At 40.9% G+C, this 19447-nt stretch overlaps 1 protein-coding gene across 1 annotated transcript; it reads right to left on the bottom strand.

Annotated features, from left to right (window-relative positions):
• Positions 1-4878: 4878 nt before the first annotated feature.
• IL1A (interleukin 1 alpha) lies at positions 4879-16081 on the bottom strand. The gene is made up of 7 exons (XM_027555460.1): positions 15997-16081; positions 15310-15364; positions 13954-14002; positions 12093-12315; positions 10398-10571; positions 8417-8538; positions 4879-6230 (listed from the first exon to the last, which is right to left on the bottom strand). Exons 2-7 carry the CDS (start codon positions 15354-15356, stop codon positions 6039-6041), a joined length of 807 nt encoding a protein of 268 aa, XP_027411261.1. The 5' UTR covers positions 15357-15364; positions 15997-16081; the 3' UTR covers positions 4879-6038.
• Positions 16082-19447: the final 3366 nt, after the last annotated feature.

The raw sequence follows: 19447 nt of genomic DNA on the forward strand, positions 1-19447 counted from the left end.
GGTTAAAGCGTCTGCCCGCAATGCATTACTTTTCCAACAAAGGTCCGTCTAGTCAAGGCTATGGTTTTTCCTGTGGTCATGTATGGATGTGAGAGTTGGACTGTGAAGAAAGCTGAGCCCCGAAGAATTGATGCTTTTGAACTGTGGTGTTAGAGAAGACTCTCGAGAGTCCCTTGGACTGCAAGGAGATCCAACCAGTCCCTTCTGAAGGAGATCAGCCCTGGGATTTCTTTGGAAGGAATGATGCTAAAGCTGAAACTCCAGTACTTTGGTCACCTCATGCGAAGAGTTGACTCATTGGAAAAGACTCTGATGCTGGGAGGGATTGGGGGCAGGAGGAGAAGGGGATGACAGAGGATGAGATGGCTGGATGGCATCACTGACTCGATGGACATGAGTTTGGGTGAACTCTGGGAGTTGGTGATGGACAGGGAGGCCTGGGGTGCTGCAATTCATAGGGTCGCAAAGAGTTGGACACAACTGAGCAACTGAACTGAACTAAGCATCTCTGGTGGGTGTGGGATTTGATTCTAAACGTGACTTTGCCCTTCCTACAGTCTTGCTGGGGCTTCTTTGTGCTTGGACATGGGGTATTTCCTCAAAGTCGCTCCAGCGCCCTGCAGCCACTGCTCCAGTGCTGCGCAGCTGCCACTCCAGTGTAGCAATGTGTGCATGGGACCTTTTGAAGGAGGTCGCCATTATCTTCATTACCTCCATCACAGTTTGGCCCCAGGTGGATGAAAGGAAGGGAACACAGCCCCACCCATCAACAGAAAATTGGATTAGAGATATACTGAGCATCCCTCCCCATCAGGACAAAACCCAGTTTCCTCCTCAGTAAGTCTCCACCATCAGCAAGCTTCCATAAGCCTTATATCCTTCCCCATCAGAGGGAAGACAGACTGAAAACCACAATCACAGAAAACTAACCAATCTAATCACATGGACCATATCCTTGTCTAACTCAATGAAACTATAAGCCATGCTGTGTAGGGCCACCCAAGATGGTCGGCTCATGGTGGAGAGCTCTGACAAAATGTGGTTCACTGGAGAAGGGAATGGCAAATCACTTCAGTATTCTTGCCTTGAGAACGCCATGAACTGTATGAAAAGGCAAAAAGATAGGACACTGAAAGATAAACTCCCCAGGTTGGTAGGTGCCCAATATGCTACTGGAGATCAGTGAAGAAACAACCCCAGAAAGAATGAAGAGATGGAGCCAAAGCAACAACAACACCCAGCTGTGGATGTGACTGGTGATGGAAGTAAAGTCCGATGCTATAAAGAGCAATATTGCATAGGAACCTGGAATGTTAGGTCCATGAATCAAGGCAAATTGGAAGCGGTCAAACAGGAGATGGCAAGAGTGAATGTTGACATTTTAGGAATCAGCGAACTAAAATGGACTGGACTGTGTGACTTTAACTCAGATGCCCATTACATCTACTACTGTGTGCAAGAATCTCTTAGAAGAAATGGAGTAGCCATCATAGTCAACAAAAGGGTCTGAAATGCAGTACTTGGATGCAATCTCAAAAACAATATTTGGCAAAACTAATACAATTATGTAAAGTTTAAAAATAAAATAAAATTAGAAAAAAAAAAAAAAAAAAACAAAACAACAGAATGATCTCTGTTTGTTTCCAAGGCAAACCATTCAATATCACAGTAATCCAAGTCTATTCCCTGACCAGTAATGCTGAAGAACCTGAAATTGAATGCTTCTATGAAGACCTATAAGACCTTCTAGAACTAACACCCAAAAAAGATGTCCTTTTCATTGTAGGGGACTGGCATGCAAAAGTAGGAAGTCAAGAGATACCTGGAGTAAAGGCAAATTTGGCCTTGGAGTACAGAATGAAGCAGGGAAAGGCTAATAGAGTTTTGCTAAGAGAATGCACTGGTCATAGCAAACACCCTCTTCCAACAACACAAGAAAAGACTCTACTCATGGACATCATCAGATGGTCAGTACTGAAATCAGATTTATTATACTCTTGCAGCCAAAGATGGAGAAGTTCTATACAGTCAGCAAAAACAAGACTGGGAGCTGACTGTGGCTCAGATCATGAACTCCTTATTGCCAAATTCAGATTTAAATTGAAGAAAGTAGGGAAAACCACCAGATCATTCAGGTATGACCTAAATCAAATCCCTTATGATTAAACAGTGGAAGTGAGAAATAGATTTAAGGGATTAGATCTGATAGACAGAGTGCCTGAAGAACTATGGACAGAAGTTCGTGACACTGTACAGGAGGCAGTGAGTGATTAAGACCATCCGCAAGAAAAAGAAATGTAAAAAGGCAAAACGGTTGTCTGAGGAGGCCTTACAAATAGCTGAGAAAAGAAGAGAAGCCAAAAGCAAAGGAGAAAAGGAAAGATATACCCATTTGAGTGCAGAGTTCCAAAGAATAGCAAGGAGAGATAAGAAAGCCTTCCTCAGTGATCAATGCAAAGAAATAGAGGAAAACAATAGAATGGGAAAGACTAGAGATCTCTTCAAGAAAATTAGAGATACCAAGGGAACATTTCATGCAAAGATGGGCACAATAAAGGACAGAAATGGTATGGACCTAACAGAAGCAGAAGATATTAAGAAGAGGTGGCAAGAATACACAAAAGAACCATACAAGAAGATAATCAGGATAGTGTGATCACTTACCTAGAGCCAGACATCCTGTAATGAGAAGTCAAGTGGGCCTTAGGAAGAATCATTACAAACAAAGCTAGTGAAGGTGATGAAATTCCAGTTGAGCTCTTTCAAATACTAAAAGATGATGCTGTGAAAGTGCTGCAATCAATATGTCAGTAAATTTGGAAAACTCAGCAGTGGCCACAGGACTGGAAAAGGTCAGTTTTCATTCCAATCCCAAAGAAAGGCAGTGCCAAAGAATGCTCAAACTACTGCACAATTGCACTCATCTCACATGCTAGCAAAGTAGTGCTCAAAATTCTCCATGCCAGGCTTCAACAGTATGTAAACTGTGAACTTCCAGATGTTCAAGCTGGATTTAGAAAAGGCAGAGGAACCAGAGATCAAATTGCCAACATCTCTTGGATCATCGAAAAAGCAAGAGTGTTCCAGAAAAACATCTACTTCTGCTTTATTGACTATGCCAAAACCTTTGACTGTGTGGATCACAACAAACTGTGGAAAATTCTTAAAGAGATGGGAATACCAGACTACCTGACCTGTCTCCTGAGAAATCTGTATGCAGGTCAGGAAGCAACAGTTAGAACTGGACATGGAACAGACTGTTCCAAATCAGGAAAGGAGTATGTCAAGCCTGTATATTTAACTTGTATGCAGAGTACATCATGAGAAATGCTGGGCTGGATGAAGCACAAGCTGGAATCAAGATTGCTGGGAGAAATATCAATAACCTCAGATATGCAGATGACACCACCCTTATGGCAGAAAGTGAAGAACTAAAGAGCCTCTTGATGAAAGAGGAGAATGAAAAAGTTGGCTTAAAGCTCAACACTCAGAAGACTAAGATCATTGCATCTGGTCCCATCACTGCATGGCAAATAGATGGGGAAACAATGGAAACAGTGAGAGACTTTATTTTTTGGGGCTCCAAAATCACTGCAGATGGTGACTGCAGCCATGAAATTAAAAGACGCTTGCTCCTTGGAAGAAAAGTTATGACCAACCTAGATAGCATATTCAAAAGCAGAGACATTACTTTGCCAACAAAGTTCCGTCTAGTCAAAGCTTTGGTTTTTCCAGTTGTCATATATGGATGTGAGAGTTGGACTGTGAAGAAAGCTGAGTGCTGAAGAATTGATGCTTTTGAACTGTGGTGTTGGAGAAGACTCTTGAGAGTCCCTTGGACTGCAAGGAGATCCAACTAGTCCACCCTAAAGGAAATCAGTCCTGAATATTCACCGGAAGGACTGATGTTGAAGCTGAAACTCCAACACTTTGGCCACCTGATGGGAAGAGGTGACTCATTTGAAAAGACCCTGATGCTGAGAAAGATTGAAGGCAGGAGGAGAAGGGGATGATAGAGGATGAGATGGTTGGATGGCATCACCAACTCAATGGACATGAGTTTAAGTAAACTCCGGGAGTTAGTGATGGACGGGGAAGCCTGGTGTGCTGCAGTCATGGGGTTGCAAAGAGTCGGACATGACTGAGAGACTGAACTGAACTGAACTGAACTGAGCTCACCCACTCTGCAATAGCGGGAAACTGCGAATCATCTTGAACTACTCCTTCCCCATTAATTCCCACATCTAATTCCAAGATCTCTTGATTTCAACTTTGTCCAACTCAACATACTTGGTATTCATGCTTTCCAAAAGGATTCATTAGTCTTTAATGTGGTTCTGAATGTGTGAATTTGTATAAACACATGAACACACATGCTGCATTTAATACAAGTTTTAAATGAACCAGGGAATATTATCATTCCTAATGCCATTTATGCATATTGACAAGCTAAAAAAGAGGAGAGAAAAAGCATAAAATCTGGGTTTAGTTTTGTAAAGTAATACTAATTATAGTTATTTTTATGAATTCTTATCATCTGTTCCTAATTATACCATGAAGTAAACTAATGGTTAAGATGTGCCAGATTTATTTTTTTTAAGCTTTATTCAATTATGATTGATAATAATGTGTCAGTTCTCATTGTTGATGGTAATGTAACACTACGATTGGATCATAACTTTTAGAACCTAGAAGGAACATTGCTTATGTTCCAGAAACGAAAGTTTAGATAACGCTTGTTTCATGGTTGCTAAAGTTAAGTTCATCCCATTTTAGCTAGTAGGATTTGATAACAGATGAAACTGAGTAACACAAAAATGCCAAATCAAGTTTAAAGGCAGAGGAGTGAAAGATTTTGGCCAATTACCATCTCAGACAAACAAGGCAATTAATATAAATTTATTATCATAATCACAGGGCTCCCAGGTACTGGAATACAGAAGTTCATGACAATGGAAAAGGCACTTTGAACCAAAGTGCGTTAGTACCTCGGACTTACTCAGCCTAGAAAACACTGTCTCCTATTATTGAAGATACCTGGTCATACTCAGAGATTGCAAGGAATTGCCATAAATATAATAATATGTTATAAATAATAATATCTTAGAAATAATGCTTATAAATATATATGCATATAAATAATAACTTAAAATAACATTTCATGCTTTGCATTCTTCTTGAGGCTCAGCTTCAAGAAAAATTTTACTTAAGTGAACTCATTGGCATAAAATACTGTTGAGGTAGGAGGGCTATTGTCATCATTACCTTGATTTTGAAGATGGTCAAACTGAGACCCCGGAGAAGGCAATGGCACCCCACTCCAGTACTCTTGCCTGGAAAATCCCACGGACAGAGGAGCCTGGTAGGCTGCAGTCCATGGGGTCGCTAAGAGTCGGACACGACTGAGCGACTTCACTTTCACTTTTCACTTCATGCATTGGAGAAGGCAATGGCAACCCACTCCAGTGTTCTTGCCTGGAGAATCCCAGGGACTGCGGAGCCTGGTGGGCTGCCGTCTATGGGGTCGCACAGAGTTGGACATGACTGAAGTGACTTAGCAGCAGCAGCAGCAGCAGCAAACTGAGACCCCAGAAACTTATAGTATTTGATAAAGGGTCCATCAGTGGCTTAAAAGTAGAAGCTGAGCAGTTGGAATGAAATTGTGTCTCCACGGCTTATTCCAACTGCTGTCATGGGTATTAGTATTCTTATGCCTTAGTTTACTCATCTATAATATGGAAAGAACCTTTTGTAGCCACAGATAGTAGCCTCAGTCCTCCCAAGATTATTGTGCAGAATAATAATTAAATTGATTGGTAGTTTGCAAAGTATAGGGTGTTCTTTAAATAACAAGCAACATTATATGTTAGTGTTGGACTTTGTGTTCTCTCTTACAAAGAGAGTAAACATTCATTTAGAATTACAAAGGCTCAGCACATGCTCAGCGAGTGACTAACAGTGAAGGGCTCGACTCCTTCATGTACATAGTACATACGGATGGTCACCACTTTACAAGTAAGTAGAGTGCACAGTCAAGGCTATTTTTCCAATATCTGAAAGTCAGTGATCGAGGGCGGCCCACTTGCCATGTGCACCAATTTTTCTTGCTTTGTGGCAATAAACAACTTTGGATGGGCAACTGATTTGAAGTAGTCCATAGAGCCATGCTTTTCCCAGAAGAAGAGGAGGTTGGTCTCATCTTTGATGATTTTGGGTGTCTCAGGCATCTCCTAGGATACAGAGAACAAAAATCTGTTAGAGAACAAGAAGATGCTAAAAAAAGAAGTGACCTCAATCCTTTGGCATTTGGCCTTCGTGAGAAACACAGCACTTTAGGACTATGACTACGTAACATGATGATACAAGTTCTTCATTTGTTCATTCCAAAAGTGTTCATTACATGCCTATTAGATGTATGGCCCCATCTATTCATAATAATTAATTTCCTTAGTTAAGTGGAGAGAAATCCAATTTCATCATGCAGATTGCCAAGTACACTAGTGTCTCGTTGTATCCTGGCAGGTAGGGTGAAACATCGCCTCTAACACGGGCATAAAGCATTATCAAATTAGTGCTCAAATCTGAGCACTAATGACTCTAAGCCCTGAAAACCTTTTGACCTCTAAATGTCCAAAGCATACTTTGGGAAAATAATTTAGAATTCAGACATGTTTATCTCTGTATTTAAGTCAACAATTGAAAGTAAAAAAAAAAAACCCACCTCAACACACACAACTTCCCAGGCATATCAGCAGTCCTTTGATATGCAATCCTTTGAAAGGCAATCCTTTCAAGACAATTTTTTGACAGTTGTAATCTCTTTAGATCATACTCCTCTTGTGAGTATGAGAAAAGTCTAAAAGTGCTTTCATGGAAAAACAAAATTCAAATTCTAACTTGAGATGCTTCTCTGTTCTTTTAATCTAAAAGAACTAAACATCCTTTTGAGGTTTCCCTGGGGTTTTCAATGTCAACAAGGATTTTGTTTTCCAAACCAATTTTTCTCCTATTTTTTCCCCCCTATCTCAGTAAATGGAATCTCCCCTTTTCCTTCTGTTGGTTCAATTTCCAAAATATAACCAGATTCTGTCTCCTTCTTTTCACTTGTCTCACAATTCTCCTCACTCACCCCAACTGTTATTACAGCATCCTAATTGGACTCTATTGCCTCCTTTCTATTCTATTCTCCAAGTTAGAAAAAATATACAAAAACAGGACACTTCTCAGTTTGAATTCCTTTCCTCTACTTATCTTTCCTCTTTTGCAGAGTACCCTAGCTTCCAGATCCTTGGGTGTTCCTTCTGATCTTTAAAACTCGCCTGTAACCTCTTGAAGGTCTAGGGCTAGGCGCACTCAGACCTCTCTATTTGGAATGCTCGCCCCATCACCCCTTTGATGGTATACTCCTTTCTATTGACAGCTCTCATCTCACAGGGAGCTCTGTCTAAACAGTGCGGTCCTATTTTCTCTCTCAGCACACTGTTCATTGGCTTTACAGCATCTTGCCCTTTTTTTTGCTGGTCATTTGGCTCATCTACTGTCTGTGTCCCTTGGAAGATTGAGTTCTATAAGACTTTGGCTCACTACTGTCTACTGAGCTGTTTGACACTCTGCTTGAAAACCGGAAGGCTCTCAATAAACAACATTTGTTGAATGAATTCACGATTGAAGCTACTGCCTTACTCTGTAGACATCACTTTCATCTCACTTGATCCAGGAAAGAAACACATGCACCCACATAAATCCTAGTTAGGGAGGGACTGGGTGGTGAATTATACATTTAGTGAATAAGAGTCATCTACTAGTCAGTGGAGAAACATTTGGCTGTAGTGGGCATGTGTTTATGTCTTTATGTTCGGACGGGAAGGTGGTAGTGGAGCTGAGGCTGATGACACAGAAAACTGGCACCAATGAAGAGAGGGAGGAGGTGGAGTCAGAAGGCCAGGGTTTGGGGCTTGGCTCACAGCTTTTTGCTTTGTACCCTTCGACAGGTGATTCATCCTCCCTAATCTCAGTGGCTTACTGAATTTCTTAGAGGCAGACTCCATTGTCCTAACGCCTACTATCACGTAGGTCAGGTAAGTGTCAGTAGAGCTCAAAGAGGGATGGAATAAATAGATGCCCAGGAATGGGAGGTGAATAAGGATCAGGCAGGGAAAAGAGCAAGAAGAAGGCAATTTCCCTTTTATGTACTTTGCCACTGCCATCTTGCTCCGTCTTGCTGTCTCACAGATCCTGCCTAGAACTGCCTCTGGGGATAGTGGGTCAGAAGTAGGATGGGAAGGTAGGTAGGCAGGTGAAACTGTGGTAGGAAGGAAAGAACTGGGTCATCCTGCTATGGGTGTCTGCCTCTTGGGATCATCTACAAATGCATGGGCTGTAAATGAAGGTAAATTGGAGACTGGGAACAACTGACCTTTAGCAAGACGGGTTCGTCTTCATTTTGAGCACTCACAAACAGTTGAGTTTTTGAGATTCTTAGAGTCACAGGAAGCTGAGAATCCTCTTCTGATACATAAGCAACCATGTCAAATTTCACTGGCAAAGAGAAAAGCCAAAAAAGAAAGTAAATCCATTGTATTTGTATAAAATCAAGTGTTCATGAAGATGCTGTGTGTGTGTGTGTGTGTGTGTGTGTGTGTGTGTGTAGTTATGTCCCCAACTATGATGTAAGTACCTGAAGCTCAGAAATGGAATTTATATTGATACATCTTTGTATCCCTCACAATGTCTGCCATATTCACTAGGCAAGTAAATACCTAATGACTTTAGAATTTTCTATGTTGAACGAATGTTTGTGGGTGGAGTATTATTGAATCTCTTATAATTATGTTAATGGGATAAGACCCTGGAATTTGTGAAGTCATGAGTAAAATGGGGAGATTTAGGGAAGCTGATCCATTCATATGTTGCTAAGAATAGTGAAAAGCAGTTCAGCTTTCCTTAGAGAGCAATGCTTAATAAGAGCTGTAAAATTATTTATGCCTAGAAATCCAGCATTTGGAATATGCTCCAAAGAAATATCCTCATAGGAAAAGAAATAATTTATACAAAGACATGTGCAACTGAATTATTTAGAGGAAACCCTGGACACCTGTATAGCAACATGACTGAATAAATCCTAGTTAGGGAGGGACTGGGTGGTGAATTATACATTTAGTGAATAAGAGTCATTAAAAATGGTGCCATTTTTGGGACCATTTAATGGCCTAGTGCCGTTAAAAATGGCAAATAACATTTTGGCACCATTTAATGGCCTAGTGCCGTTAAAAATGGCAAATAACATATACTCTGTCCATATATGGGAAAATTATGTGAAATAATATCAAGTAGGAAAACAATTTATTTTGTAGAACACAAGATATTTGTGAATGTCATAGAGTAGAAAGCATGTTAGATGAAATATATCCAATCAGAAACAGCCCTGCTTGTTAGCACAGAGTAACCTCTTTTGACCTCTGGAAATCATTTTGTTTACTGATGACATGTCCTTAAGCTAAAAATATGTGCAACATGGAAGCTGGCTCGGTGTAACAAAATTTCTTGGATCCTAAATTTCATTCTTCAGAACACATGCAAATCTTCCTGTTTTTTTTTTTTTTCCTTTAAAATTATTGGGTGCTTTGCATCACAATTATGTTATCAAAGATAAGGATTCTTTCTAGTTTGGTGTTATTAGGAAGTTTGATCAGCAGGCTCCTCATTGGCTTCTGAGTAAATTTGGGTAAGTCATTATATATTTCTGAGACTCAGTTTCCTTACCTTTAAAATCTGAGGATAAGAGTGTCTCAGAGAACCAAGGGAGATAATACCTCAGAAAGCTTTTTACTGCACTTAGTGCTTTCAGAGCTAGGACACTTGTTAAAGCTTTCAGATTTGGTTGAAGTTTCTGGCCTAACCCAGAAGTTTTTTTCTTTTTAAACCAGGGGTGAAGTGCTTCATGTGCAAAGCCAGGAATCTAGAAAGGTTTATTCTTTAAAAGCAGAAGCTTAAAAGAAATGCAGAAATAAAAAGGTGAGAAGAGGGCTTCCCTGGTGGCTCAATGGTAAAAGAATCCGCCTGTGAATGTGAGAGACAAGGGTTTGATCCCTGGTCCGGGAAGATCTCACATGTGGTGGACAACTATTTAGCCACTGCTTGAGAGCCCAGGAACCACAACTACTGAGCCCTTGTGCTACGACTGCTGAAGGCTGAGTCCCCCATAACCCCATGCTCTCCAACAAGAGAAGCTACCATAATGAGAAGCCAGAGCACTGCAACTAGAGAGTAGGCCCTGCTCCCCACAACTAGAGAAAAGCTCTTGCAGCAATGAAGACCCAGCACAGCCAAAAATAAATAAATTAAAAAAATCATTTTTTTTTTTTAAAGATGGGGAGATGACAGAAGTGTCCATTTACCTGCCTCCTCCAGATTATTTAATGTAGTAGCCGTCAGGTATGGACCTGACATATCTCGAATTATACTTTGATTGAGGGCGTCGTTCAGGATGCATTCCTGGTGGATGACTCTCATAAAGTTGTATTTCACGTTACTCTGGAAGCTGTAATGTGCTGATCTGGGCTTGATGATTTCTAAAACCATTATCACAAGCTTAGATTAATGTCCAAGTACAAACACAGATGATGTATCTTCTCTAATACAAGCATACAAAGTAGTTATTGAAGGCACCTGAAGAATATCCCAAGGGAGGTGAGGAAATTGACATAGAAGTGAAATCACCCTATCAGCGGAATTATTTCAGGATTACCCCTGTGGTTGCTGCTGCTGCTGCTGCTAAGTTGCTTCAGTAGTTTCCGACTCTGTGTGACCCCAGAGATGGAAGCCCACCAGGCTCCCCTGTGGTTACTTATCTCTAAAAACTTTGATTCTTCCGGCAATGGTGGGTTTTTTTTTTTAAGAGATCACATGTACAACTTTTTTGGTTGTTTGAAGGTTTGGAAGTAACTGGGAAGACTCCTTGTATTCTTCAACTACATTTTCAAATGAATGCACCGTGAGAAAAGAATCCACTAAAAATTTTATATGTCACTGAGGTGCCAGTATAAATGTCTGCCATCTTTTTGCTTTAAAAAAGTTTGTTTTTTTTTTCTATCTACCACCTTTCTGAACGGTGGTATGTTTCAAAGCTTTACAAATCTTCATGGCTCTGAATAATTTTACTTCCAGGAATCTTTTATCACTGAGGAAATATATGATGACAGAAATCAAGATTTATTACAGAAAAGACTGTAAGGAAAGTAATGTAGTGCTAGCAGTGGTAAACTCTGTGGGGTAGTGTAAGTAATTTTATTTTTTTTCCTTGTATTTTCTAGGTGAACACGTGTGATCAACTGTTACTTTAAAAATATTAGATTTATAATTCACGAAGAGGCTTGTACAGAAGAGGCATGGGAGAAAACTCATGACATCTATAGTCAGGTAGAAGTGATATGATTTGATGCTCTACCCTTACACACTGTGAGATTTTGGGCAGGTCACTATCTCACTGAGCTTAGTTTCCTCACATATAAAATGAGAATGCAGGGTTGTCTGAAGGTTAGAGATAATGCAATCATTAATAAGTTAGTAGTGTTTGTAGTATTAGCAAAAGTAATAATAACAATAATAGCGAACATTTATTAGGTATTTTCTATGTGCCAGGCATTATTTTCGTTCAGAAGCTAGCAAGTGTTGACTCATTTAATCTTCACAACAAGTAGGGGCTTGGATTAACTCCATTTACAGTAGAGGAGACCGAAGAACAGAAAGGTTAAGTAACTTGCCCAAGACATAACTAGTATGTGGGACAGCATAACTTGTAAGTGGTCACTCACTAACGGTATATAATTACTTTCTGCCAACAGGCTAGAAGTCACATGACTTAATCATATGGCCACCAAGTAAGCCTGTGAGCACATATGCTAAGCTCAAGTACCTACTGCTCTCTGCCCTTTGCAGAAGGATAAAAATTAATTTTATTTCTTATAATTATCAGACAAATGGGTGGTTGCCCTCTTGTTACTCTGATTTTAGGTTTTATTTTCCCCTGTACTCTGCTGTCTGCATTTTCTTGAAAACAGAAAACAAGGATATTATTGTGTTTGACCCCTTACCTTCTTCTGTGTTATTGGCAATGGCTTCCAGGTCATCATCGGTGATGAACTGATTTAAACTCAACCGTCTCTTCTTCAGAATCTTCCCACTGGCTGCCACCATCACCACATTCTCCTTGAAGCTAAGCTTGGATGTCTTAGAGGTTTCCGAGGTATCCAGGGACATAAACTTATTCATCTGGTCCTCACGAAGTGGCTCATAGCTTGCATCATAGAAGGACTTCTGCGATGAAGGAAAATAGAAACTAAGAGGCCAGTGAACAAGAATCCTTTACAGTAGGAGTTTTATTCAACAGTCTCAGAGAGAAGAGTGGCCATTTTGGCCTTGGCAACCCACGTTTCATTGGACTTTCTCTCCCCGCACTCTCCTTCCCCCTTTCCTCTGTATCCCTCCCCTTTCCCCTTTTCCTCCCACCTCTCCTTTTAGGATTTCCCTCAAAGGATGTGATCTTGGCAAGGTTTTTTGTTATCCCTCTTCAGACTCAAAAATGAGACCTTGTTATACTTAGTGAAGTAAGTCAGAGAAAGACAAATACTGTATGATATCACCTACATGTAGAATCTAAAAAATAATACATGGCTTCCCTGGTGGCTCAGTGGTAAAGAATCCCCCTAACAAGGCTCACTTCCACAGGAAGCTCTGTGGAGCAATTAAGCCCCTATGCCACAACTGTTGAGCCTGTGCTCTAGTGCTCGGGAACCACAACTACTGAGCTCACACGCCGCGGCTACTGAAGCCCATGCGCCCTAGGGCCCACGCTCTGCAGCAGGAGAAGCCACCCCATGGAGAAGCCCGAGCACTGCAACAAAGAGTTGCCACTGCTTGCTGCAACTAGAAAAAAGCCCGCGCAGCAGTGACCCAGAACAGTCAAACATAAATAAATAAAATTATTTAAAAAATAACTTGAAAATACAAATGAACCCATATACAGATCAGCAATAGACTCACAGACATAGAAAACAAACTTAATGGTTACTAAAGGGGAGAGGGAAGGTGAGGAGGGATGAATTAGGGGTATGAGATTAGTAAATTCAAACTACTATGCATAAAATAGATAAGCAACAAAGATTTACTACATAACACAGGAAATTATATTCAGTATCTTGTAATAACCTATATTAGAAAATCATCAGAAAAAAATGTATCACTGTGCTCTACTCCTGCAGCTAACACAGTATTGTAAATCAACTACACTTCGGTTAAAAAAAAAAAAAAAGAGATGTTGTGATGAGACAGGTCTTCAAGTGATGCTAGTGAGTGACTTAGCCTTTCTGTTAGTTCTTCCCAGAAAGTTAAACGTCTACTTGACAAGGCTCAAATATTTTAGGAATACTCCTTTAGATACAGATACAGCTTTTGGAGTCACTATCAAAGACACACAAAGCAGGACCTATACTGTTTTGTGGTCTCTTAGCGAAATAACACAGCATCTGAATGACTGCAGATTTTTTACTTTCAGTTGGCCTGCTTCCTAGATCTAGAAAGCGATCTCTAATCTCTGGAGCTGATGTTAGAGAAGATATCCACAACATATCATTTAAGACCCCTGGGGAAGTAGCCCAAGGGGGTTGGCCCGGGAGGGCATAAGCAACTTTCTGATGGAAGGCTGACTCAGGAGATTTCATTCTTGGAGTTTCAGGTTCGTTCTGCTCTGTTCTGGGAAAATCCACTGAGATGAAGGGTGCCATCAGCTGTTAGTCTAGAGAAGGAGCTGGCCTCACTTATCATGAAGAGATGAATCTCTCTGGACTTCTAGTGAGGCCAAAACAAATGCATCTAAGATTCAAGCTGTTGCTGTTCTAGTAGAGAAAATACTGTGTAAGGATAGCAATCTTCTAAGAATTACAGTCATTTGCTTACCTGATTGAGAGAGAGGTGGTCAATTTCAGAAGTGTAGTCTTCATTTTCACTGTTGATGAGAATTTAATTCTGTTTGTTATATCACTACATTCACTGGGCAACATATTTTAATAACCAAACTAGCCTTGGGTAACACACATGCATAGCCATTATTGTCATCTTTGAAAATTAAGGACTTCTATGCATTCACATCCATACAGTAATTTGTACCTGATAATCTGAAATTAGTAATCATCAGGCCAGGCCTTGAACTTTACTTGTATTCTATCGATAAAAATGAGGCTTGGCCAATTTACTATATAGCACAGGTACTGTAACCTATAATGGAATATAATCTGAAATACATATATACATATATAACTGAATCACTTTGCTGTACACCTGAAACTAACACAACTTTGTAAGCTAGCTATACTTCAATTAAAAAATTTTTTAAATTAGCTCCCCCTTCACCAAAATAAACAAATAAATGAGGCTTGGCTAACGGATTGAAGAGTGGTAATTGAATTTCAGGGAAAAAATTTAAACTTAAGAGAGAAATCCTTTTGAAGCACTTCATCTAAATTTGAATCAAATAGGTTATTTGTTACACTTTGCTTTCATGTATTCACTAAAACAGATTTAATCATTTATACTTTGCAAAACATGCAGGCAATATTTCCACTGTCTACTTTGTGTTAGTGTGTAGGTAATGTGGAACACTGCATCTGTTTAAGGTGTTCTACAAGTTAAACTTTTTATTTATTATCTTTCTTTCGCGTCTGAATGAGACTGACTGCGTAGGTTTCACATGCTCAAATTGCTGTGAAGCCATTTCCCATTCCAGATTGAGATCAAGAAGTTTTCCTAAGAAAGGTTTCTCTTTCTGACAATCTATTACTGTAGCAGGGCATGTGAATTTGACTGAAGCTGGGTCTAAGTAGATGTTGAGAATTGCTAGGAGTCAGGAGACCTTAAAAGTAATCTTTCTAAAATGGTCATCTCCCTGTCAACAATTTCACCTTGGTTTACCTACTAGATGCTTAATTTCCCTGAGTCTTCTCTGAATCTGCCCTGACTTCAGAGATAGAACACATCTCTACAGCCTCTACTGGTCTTGCCCCATTGATAGTTACTGTAATCCTAGCTGAATTCTTTCTTTCTTTTTAAAAAATATTTATTTTATTTACTTGGCTCAGCCAGGTCTTAATTGCAGCATGTGGGATCTAGTTCCCTGACCAGGGATGGAACCCTGGGTCCCCTGCATTGGGAGCACACAGTCTTACCCACTGGACTCCCTGGCAAATCCCTCCTAGCTGGATTCTAATGTGCCTTGCTTCCCTCATTAAGTCACAAGAGACAGAATCTCTTTTCTACCTGTAACAGTTCTTCAGGTCTTCAAAGAGGTCAGGGACTTTGGCCATCTTCACTTCTGCAACAGAAAACACCAGTAGCTGTCAGTCTGGCCATTGTGTGAATAAGACACCTGCAAGGGGAACCACCTCCCTTCTAAGACACTTAATGAATGACTGAGCTCACACCCAGCATTCTTCTTTTCACTCCCTTTGAATGATCTGCATATGTATTTGCCTCCTCTGCTAGACTGTAAACTTCTGTTAGAATCTCGGTATCTCTTAGGCATCCAACCCAATGCATTGCATTTGGTAGGCATTTGATGAAAATTTGAATAAGTAAAAAATCAAAACTGAAAAACCTCAACAAGCATGAAATATTTAATTTATACAGTTGCAAGAGAGAGAAAGAGTTAGAAATTCCCAGTTTTCTCTGAATAGTTTTTGATAGCAGAGAGTACCCCCAAAGGAAGGCTTGGCTGTAATCTCATGCTCTCATAGGAAACCAGTTCCTCTGTTGCTCAATTTCCCACCAGCAGAGAGAGAATCATTTTCTGAAATCTGACTATGATTCTAATTCACCCGCCAAACCAGAGTGGGACGGCAAAGGAAGGAAGAGGCTTCAACTTCAGAGAGGGCAATTTGAGAGATCACAGCCAAGGAGGAAAAGCAAAAAATACTATAAGAGCCAAACATGTGATAAGGACGATACCTTTGCTGAACCGAGCTAGCAACAATGAGATGACTGGCTCCCTCGTCTTCGCGTGGAGGCTTGAACTGAGTCAGGCTACTTCGCCTTTTGTCTGCTCCGGAGTGGGCGTGGCCACGATTGCGATTGCGTCACTGGGAATTTACAAGAATTCTGTTTTGTATGTCAGTTCATTCAACCTATACCGGTCCAAATAATGACAAATTATATACTTGAATATAGTGTTTCCAGGAAAAATTCCTAGAGATTCCAGGAGTTTCTGACTTGATTCATTTATTTATTGCTTTTGCTGTTAACAGTTTTAAACGTGTGGTCTTAGAAAAGGGGGAAAGAGCAAGAAATTTAAATTTCTAAAAGTATTTGGTGGGGGAGGGAGGGAAAAGTCCTCAAAGCAGAATTGTAGATGGTTAGAGTTGGAGGGGTGCTTAGAAGCTTGTGTTTCGGCTTAATTCGTTTATTGCACCCCGGGGCTGAGTATGACTTGACAGCCCCTGGCAGCTAAGGAGTGGGTCTTGAGGGAAGCCTATCCATCTTTTCTGAAGAGGGACGTTTGCTTGAGTAGCCATAAATCACTCTGAGTGTGGGAAGACAAGCTCCCAGTTAGGGCAGGGTAGAAGACGGAAAATCGACAGTCAACCACTGAAGTCAATCCTTTTACTCCTCTAAATACTGTCAGTCTGTTTCAGACAGAAGTGACAGAGCTTTATGAGAAAACTCTATGCCCTGGCTCATGTTACAGCAAAGTTACCTTCTACCAGAGCCCAAGGAGAAGTCTAGTCTTCTCTAGGTTAAACCCAAGGTATATTAGGATAGCTGGAGACTCAGGGAGTAGCTGGATTCAAGGGAGATTGGGTGGACTTCCCTGGTGGTCCAGTGGTTAAGACTCCACACTTCCACAGCAGGGGGCATGGCTTTGATCCCTGGTTGGGGAACTAAGATCATGCATGCCATATCGCATGGCCAAAAAAAAAAAAAAAAGATTGGGAGAAAGGAAGGAGGAACTCTTATACATGAAACTGATTCAGTGTTGCCTGGCTGTTATCATCAAAGACTTTTTAAGTATCCCGAAGATGGCCCAGTTCAGGTGGCAGAACACCAGACTCAGCAGATAAATGTTTCTGTTTTCCTGGTTGGAGTTTAAGCCACATAATTTTAAATAAAAGAAATGGATGGAGGAATTAAAAAAAAAGGTAAAGAGAGAAAGGCAAGGCACCAAAGTGCAACATGTTATTGAAAAGCAAAAAAGCTTAGAACCAGAAGTCAAGTGTGAGTAAGGTATGCTGTTTGGTTTTGTTACTTGTAAATGATGAGGCTGATTTTGTGATCATTAAGGTCTGTCCTAGGTGCAAAGTCTCTGGTTCTGATTCTGTAGCCCAGTTCAGTTCCTCCTGGTCATAGACCTGGTGTTATAATAGTTATGAACAAGAGCCACAGAAATAAATGGTATCCTGGATGCTGTCCTGTGCTCAGTCGCTCGGTTGTGCCTGACTCTTTGTGACCCCATGGAATGTAGCCCACCAGGCTCCTCTGTCCCTGAGGATTCTCCAGGCAAAAATACTGGAGTGGGTTGCCACGCCCTCCTCCAGGGGAACTTTCCAGCCCAGGGATTGAACCCAGGTCTTCCGAGTTGCAGGTGGATTCTTTACTATCTGAGTCACCAGGGAAGCCAATCCTGGATGCAGGCAATGTAAATGTAGGACCAGGCTGGGTCCAGCTTGGGGATCTCAGAATGGATCCTCTTGTGGACAGTGATGGCAGCCAATTCTCTACATCTGTGCTTCCCTTTGGGCTCCCCTGGTGGCTCAATGGTAAAGAAGACGTGGGCTTGATCCCTGGTCAGAAAGATCCCCTGGAGAAGGAAATTGCAATCCACTTCAGTATTCTTGCCTGGGAAGTCTCGTGGACAGAACAGCCTGGCAGGCTATAGTCCATGGGGTCGCTGAGAGTTGGACATGACTGAGCACACACACATGCACGTGCTTCCCTTCAGGCAACACAGAAATATTAAGCCCGATCACCCCCTCTTGCCTCCTACAGATCTTGTGAGAACTATTACTAAGAAACAATTGCAAAGCACATTGTAAATGTGGGCTGCTATGGAGATGCGACTAAACAAAAATAATAACAGCGCTAATGATGGATTCTGTTTCTTGGGAACCTGTATAGTCATCACTGTAACACTTTAGTTCACTGAAGAAAATATCGTTCATATGAAAATAGTAATTGGAAACTTCAATAGGGAGGACATTTTCAGGTGAAGGCCTCCACCGAAACCCTGAAGATACCCAGTTTCTGGGAGGGATACATACCACCTCTTTGGTAATCCAGGAAAATACCCTTGGTTGTATTGGCAGTGGCAACGCCCATCCTGGCCGATGTCACATCTCAGTTGTAGAAAATTCCTCAAATGTGGTTGTTGAATTCTTCAAGGAGGGTTTGAACGTTTCTTTATAGTCAGCCAATTCTGGTTGGAGTCTTTTTCCAGGACGTGACTTTCCTTGAAACCAGTTTTCAAAGAAAGAACAAAAATGTGGGTGAGGTTTAGAGAGTGAGAGGTCCTTGCTTTGTTTTGGGGAACTGCTTTTCTGTGAATGTGAACAAAACTTGACTTGTGAGTAAGTCTCAGCATCAGAACCCCTCTTTCTCAGAAACAGAGAGAGAAACTTATGGAACCCCAAGAGTGTTTGGAGGTTGTCCTGCGACTGGGACTTTGGGTGGTTTCATGTTATACCCACTTCTTGATTCTGAGGAGACCTCAACGATCCTTCTTTAGTCCTATTTACCTACATCATTAAAAAATTTTATGGCTCACTTCTTCTGTGGCGGGTATTTTGCTGGGCATCGGTATATTTTCTTTCATGATTCACAAAATTAGGTACGTGGGATAGATGATGTAGTATTTTGGTTGGTGAGTAGATACGTTTTACGAGCTTGAAGGCTGTGGGTCCAAAAAGTCACAGTGATACTTTTCATTTGGAAACTGCTTTACGTAGTTCACAAAGAGCTCTCACCCAGGCAGTCTCGCTGACTACCTGCTTTACCTATGAGAGATATGGATCACCACGCCCTTTTACAGCTGAGGACTCTTGAAGAGGTTAAGTGACCAACCTACAGTCACAAAACCAGCAGAAGCAGCTCTCGAACTCAAGTTTCTGATTCCAAGCCCAGGCTTCTCTTCCCACTGCATATAGATTGATGCTTATCTCTTATCACCACCAATGCCAAGTGACAGGGCTGAAATGGATTGTTCTTAAAGATCTTTCCTGCTTTAAACAGCCTATCATTCAGTGATTCTGGGGTTCTTTGTAAAAGAAAAAAAGATAAACAAGGAAATGTTTGAAATAGCTTCCCTCTCTTCGTCTCCAATGAAATACCACTTTTCTCTCTGAAATACAAGAAAGGGGTGAAGGTGGTGAGTGTACTCGAGTGCATAGTCCTGGTAGAGTCTGGCTGA

The sequence above is a fragment of the Bos indicus x Bos taurus genome, chromosome 11 (genome assembly GCF_003369695.1).
Source record: "Bos indicus x Bos taurus breed Angus x Brahman F1 hybrid chromosome 11, Bos_hybrid_MaternalHap_v2.0, whole genome shotgun sequence".
Lineage (NCBI taxonomy): Eukaryota > Metazoa > Chordata > Mammalia > Artiodactyla > Bovidae > Bos > Bos indicus x Bos taurus.

What these genes read in the sequence shown, in the direction of transcription:
- IL1A (XM_027555460.1), bottom strand. Translation starts at nt 15,356, where the DNA reads ATGGCCAAAGTCCCTGACCTCTTTGAAGACCTGAAGAACTGTTACAG. An exon ending in ACCACCTCTCTCTCAATCAG is followed by an intron (nt 12,316 to 13,953) that starts GTAAGCAAATGA and finishes CCTTCATCGCAG; the next exon opens with AAGTCCTTCTATGATGCAAG. An exon ending in TGCCAATAACACAGAAGAAG is followed by an intron (nt 10,572 to 12,092) that starts GTAAGGGGTCAA and finishes TAATGGTTTTAG; the next exon opens with AAATCATCAAGCCCAGATCA.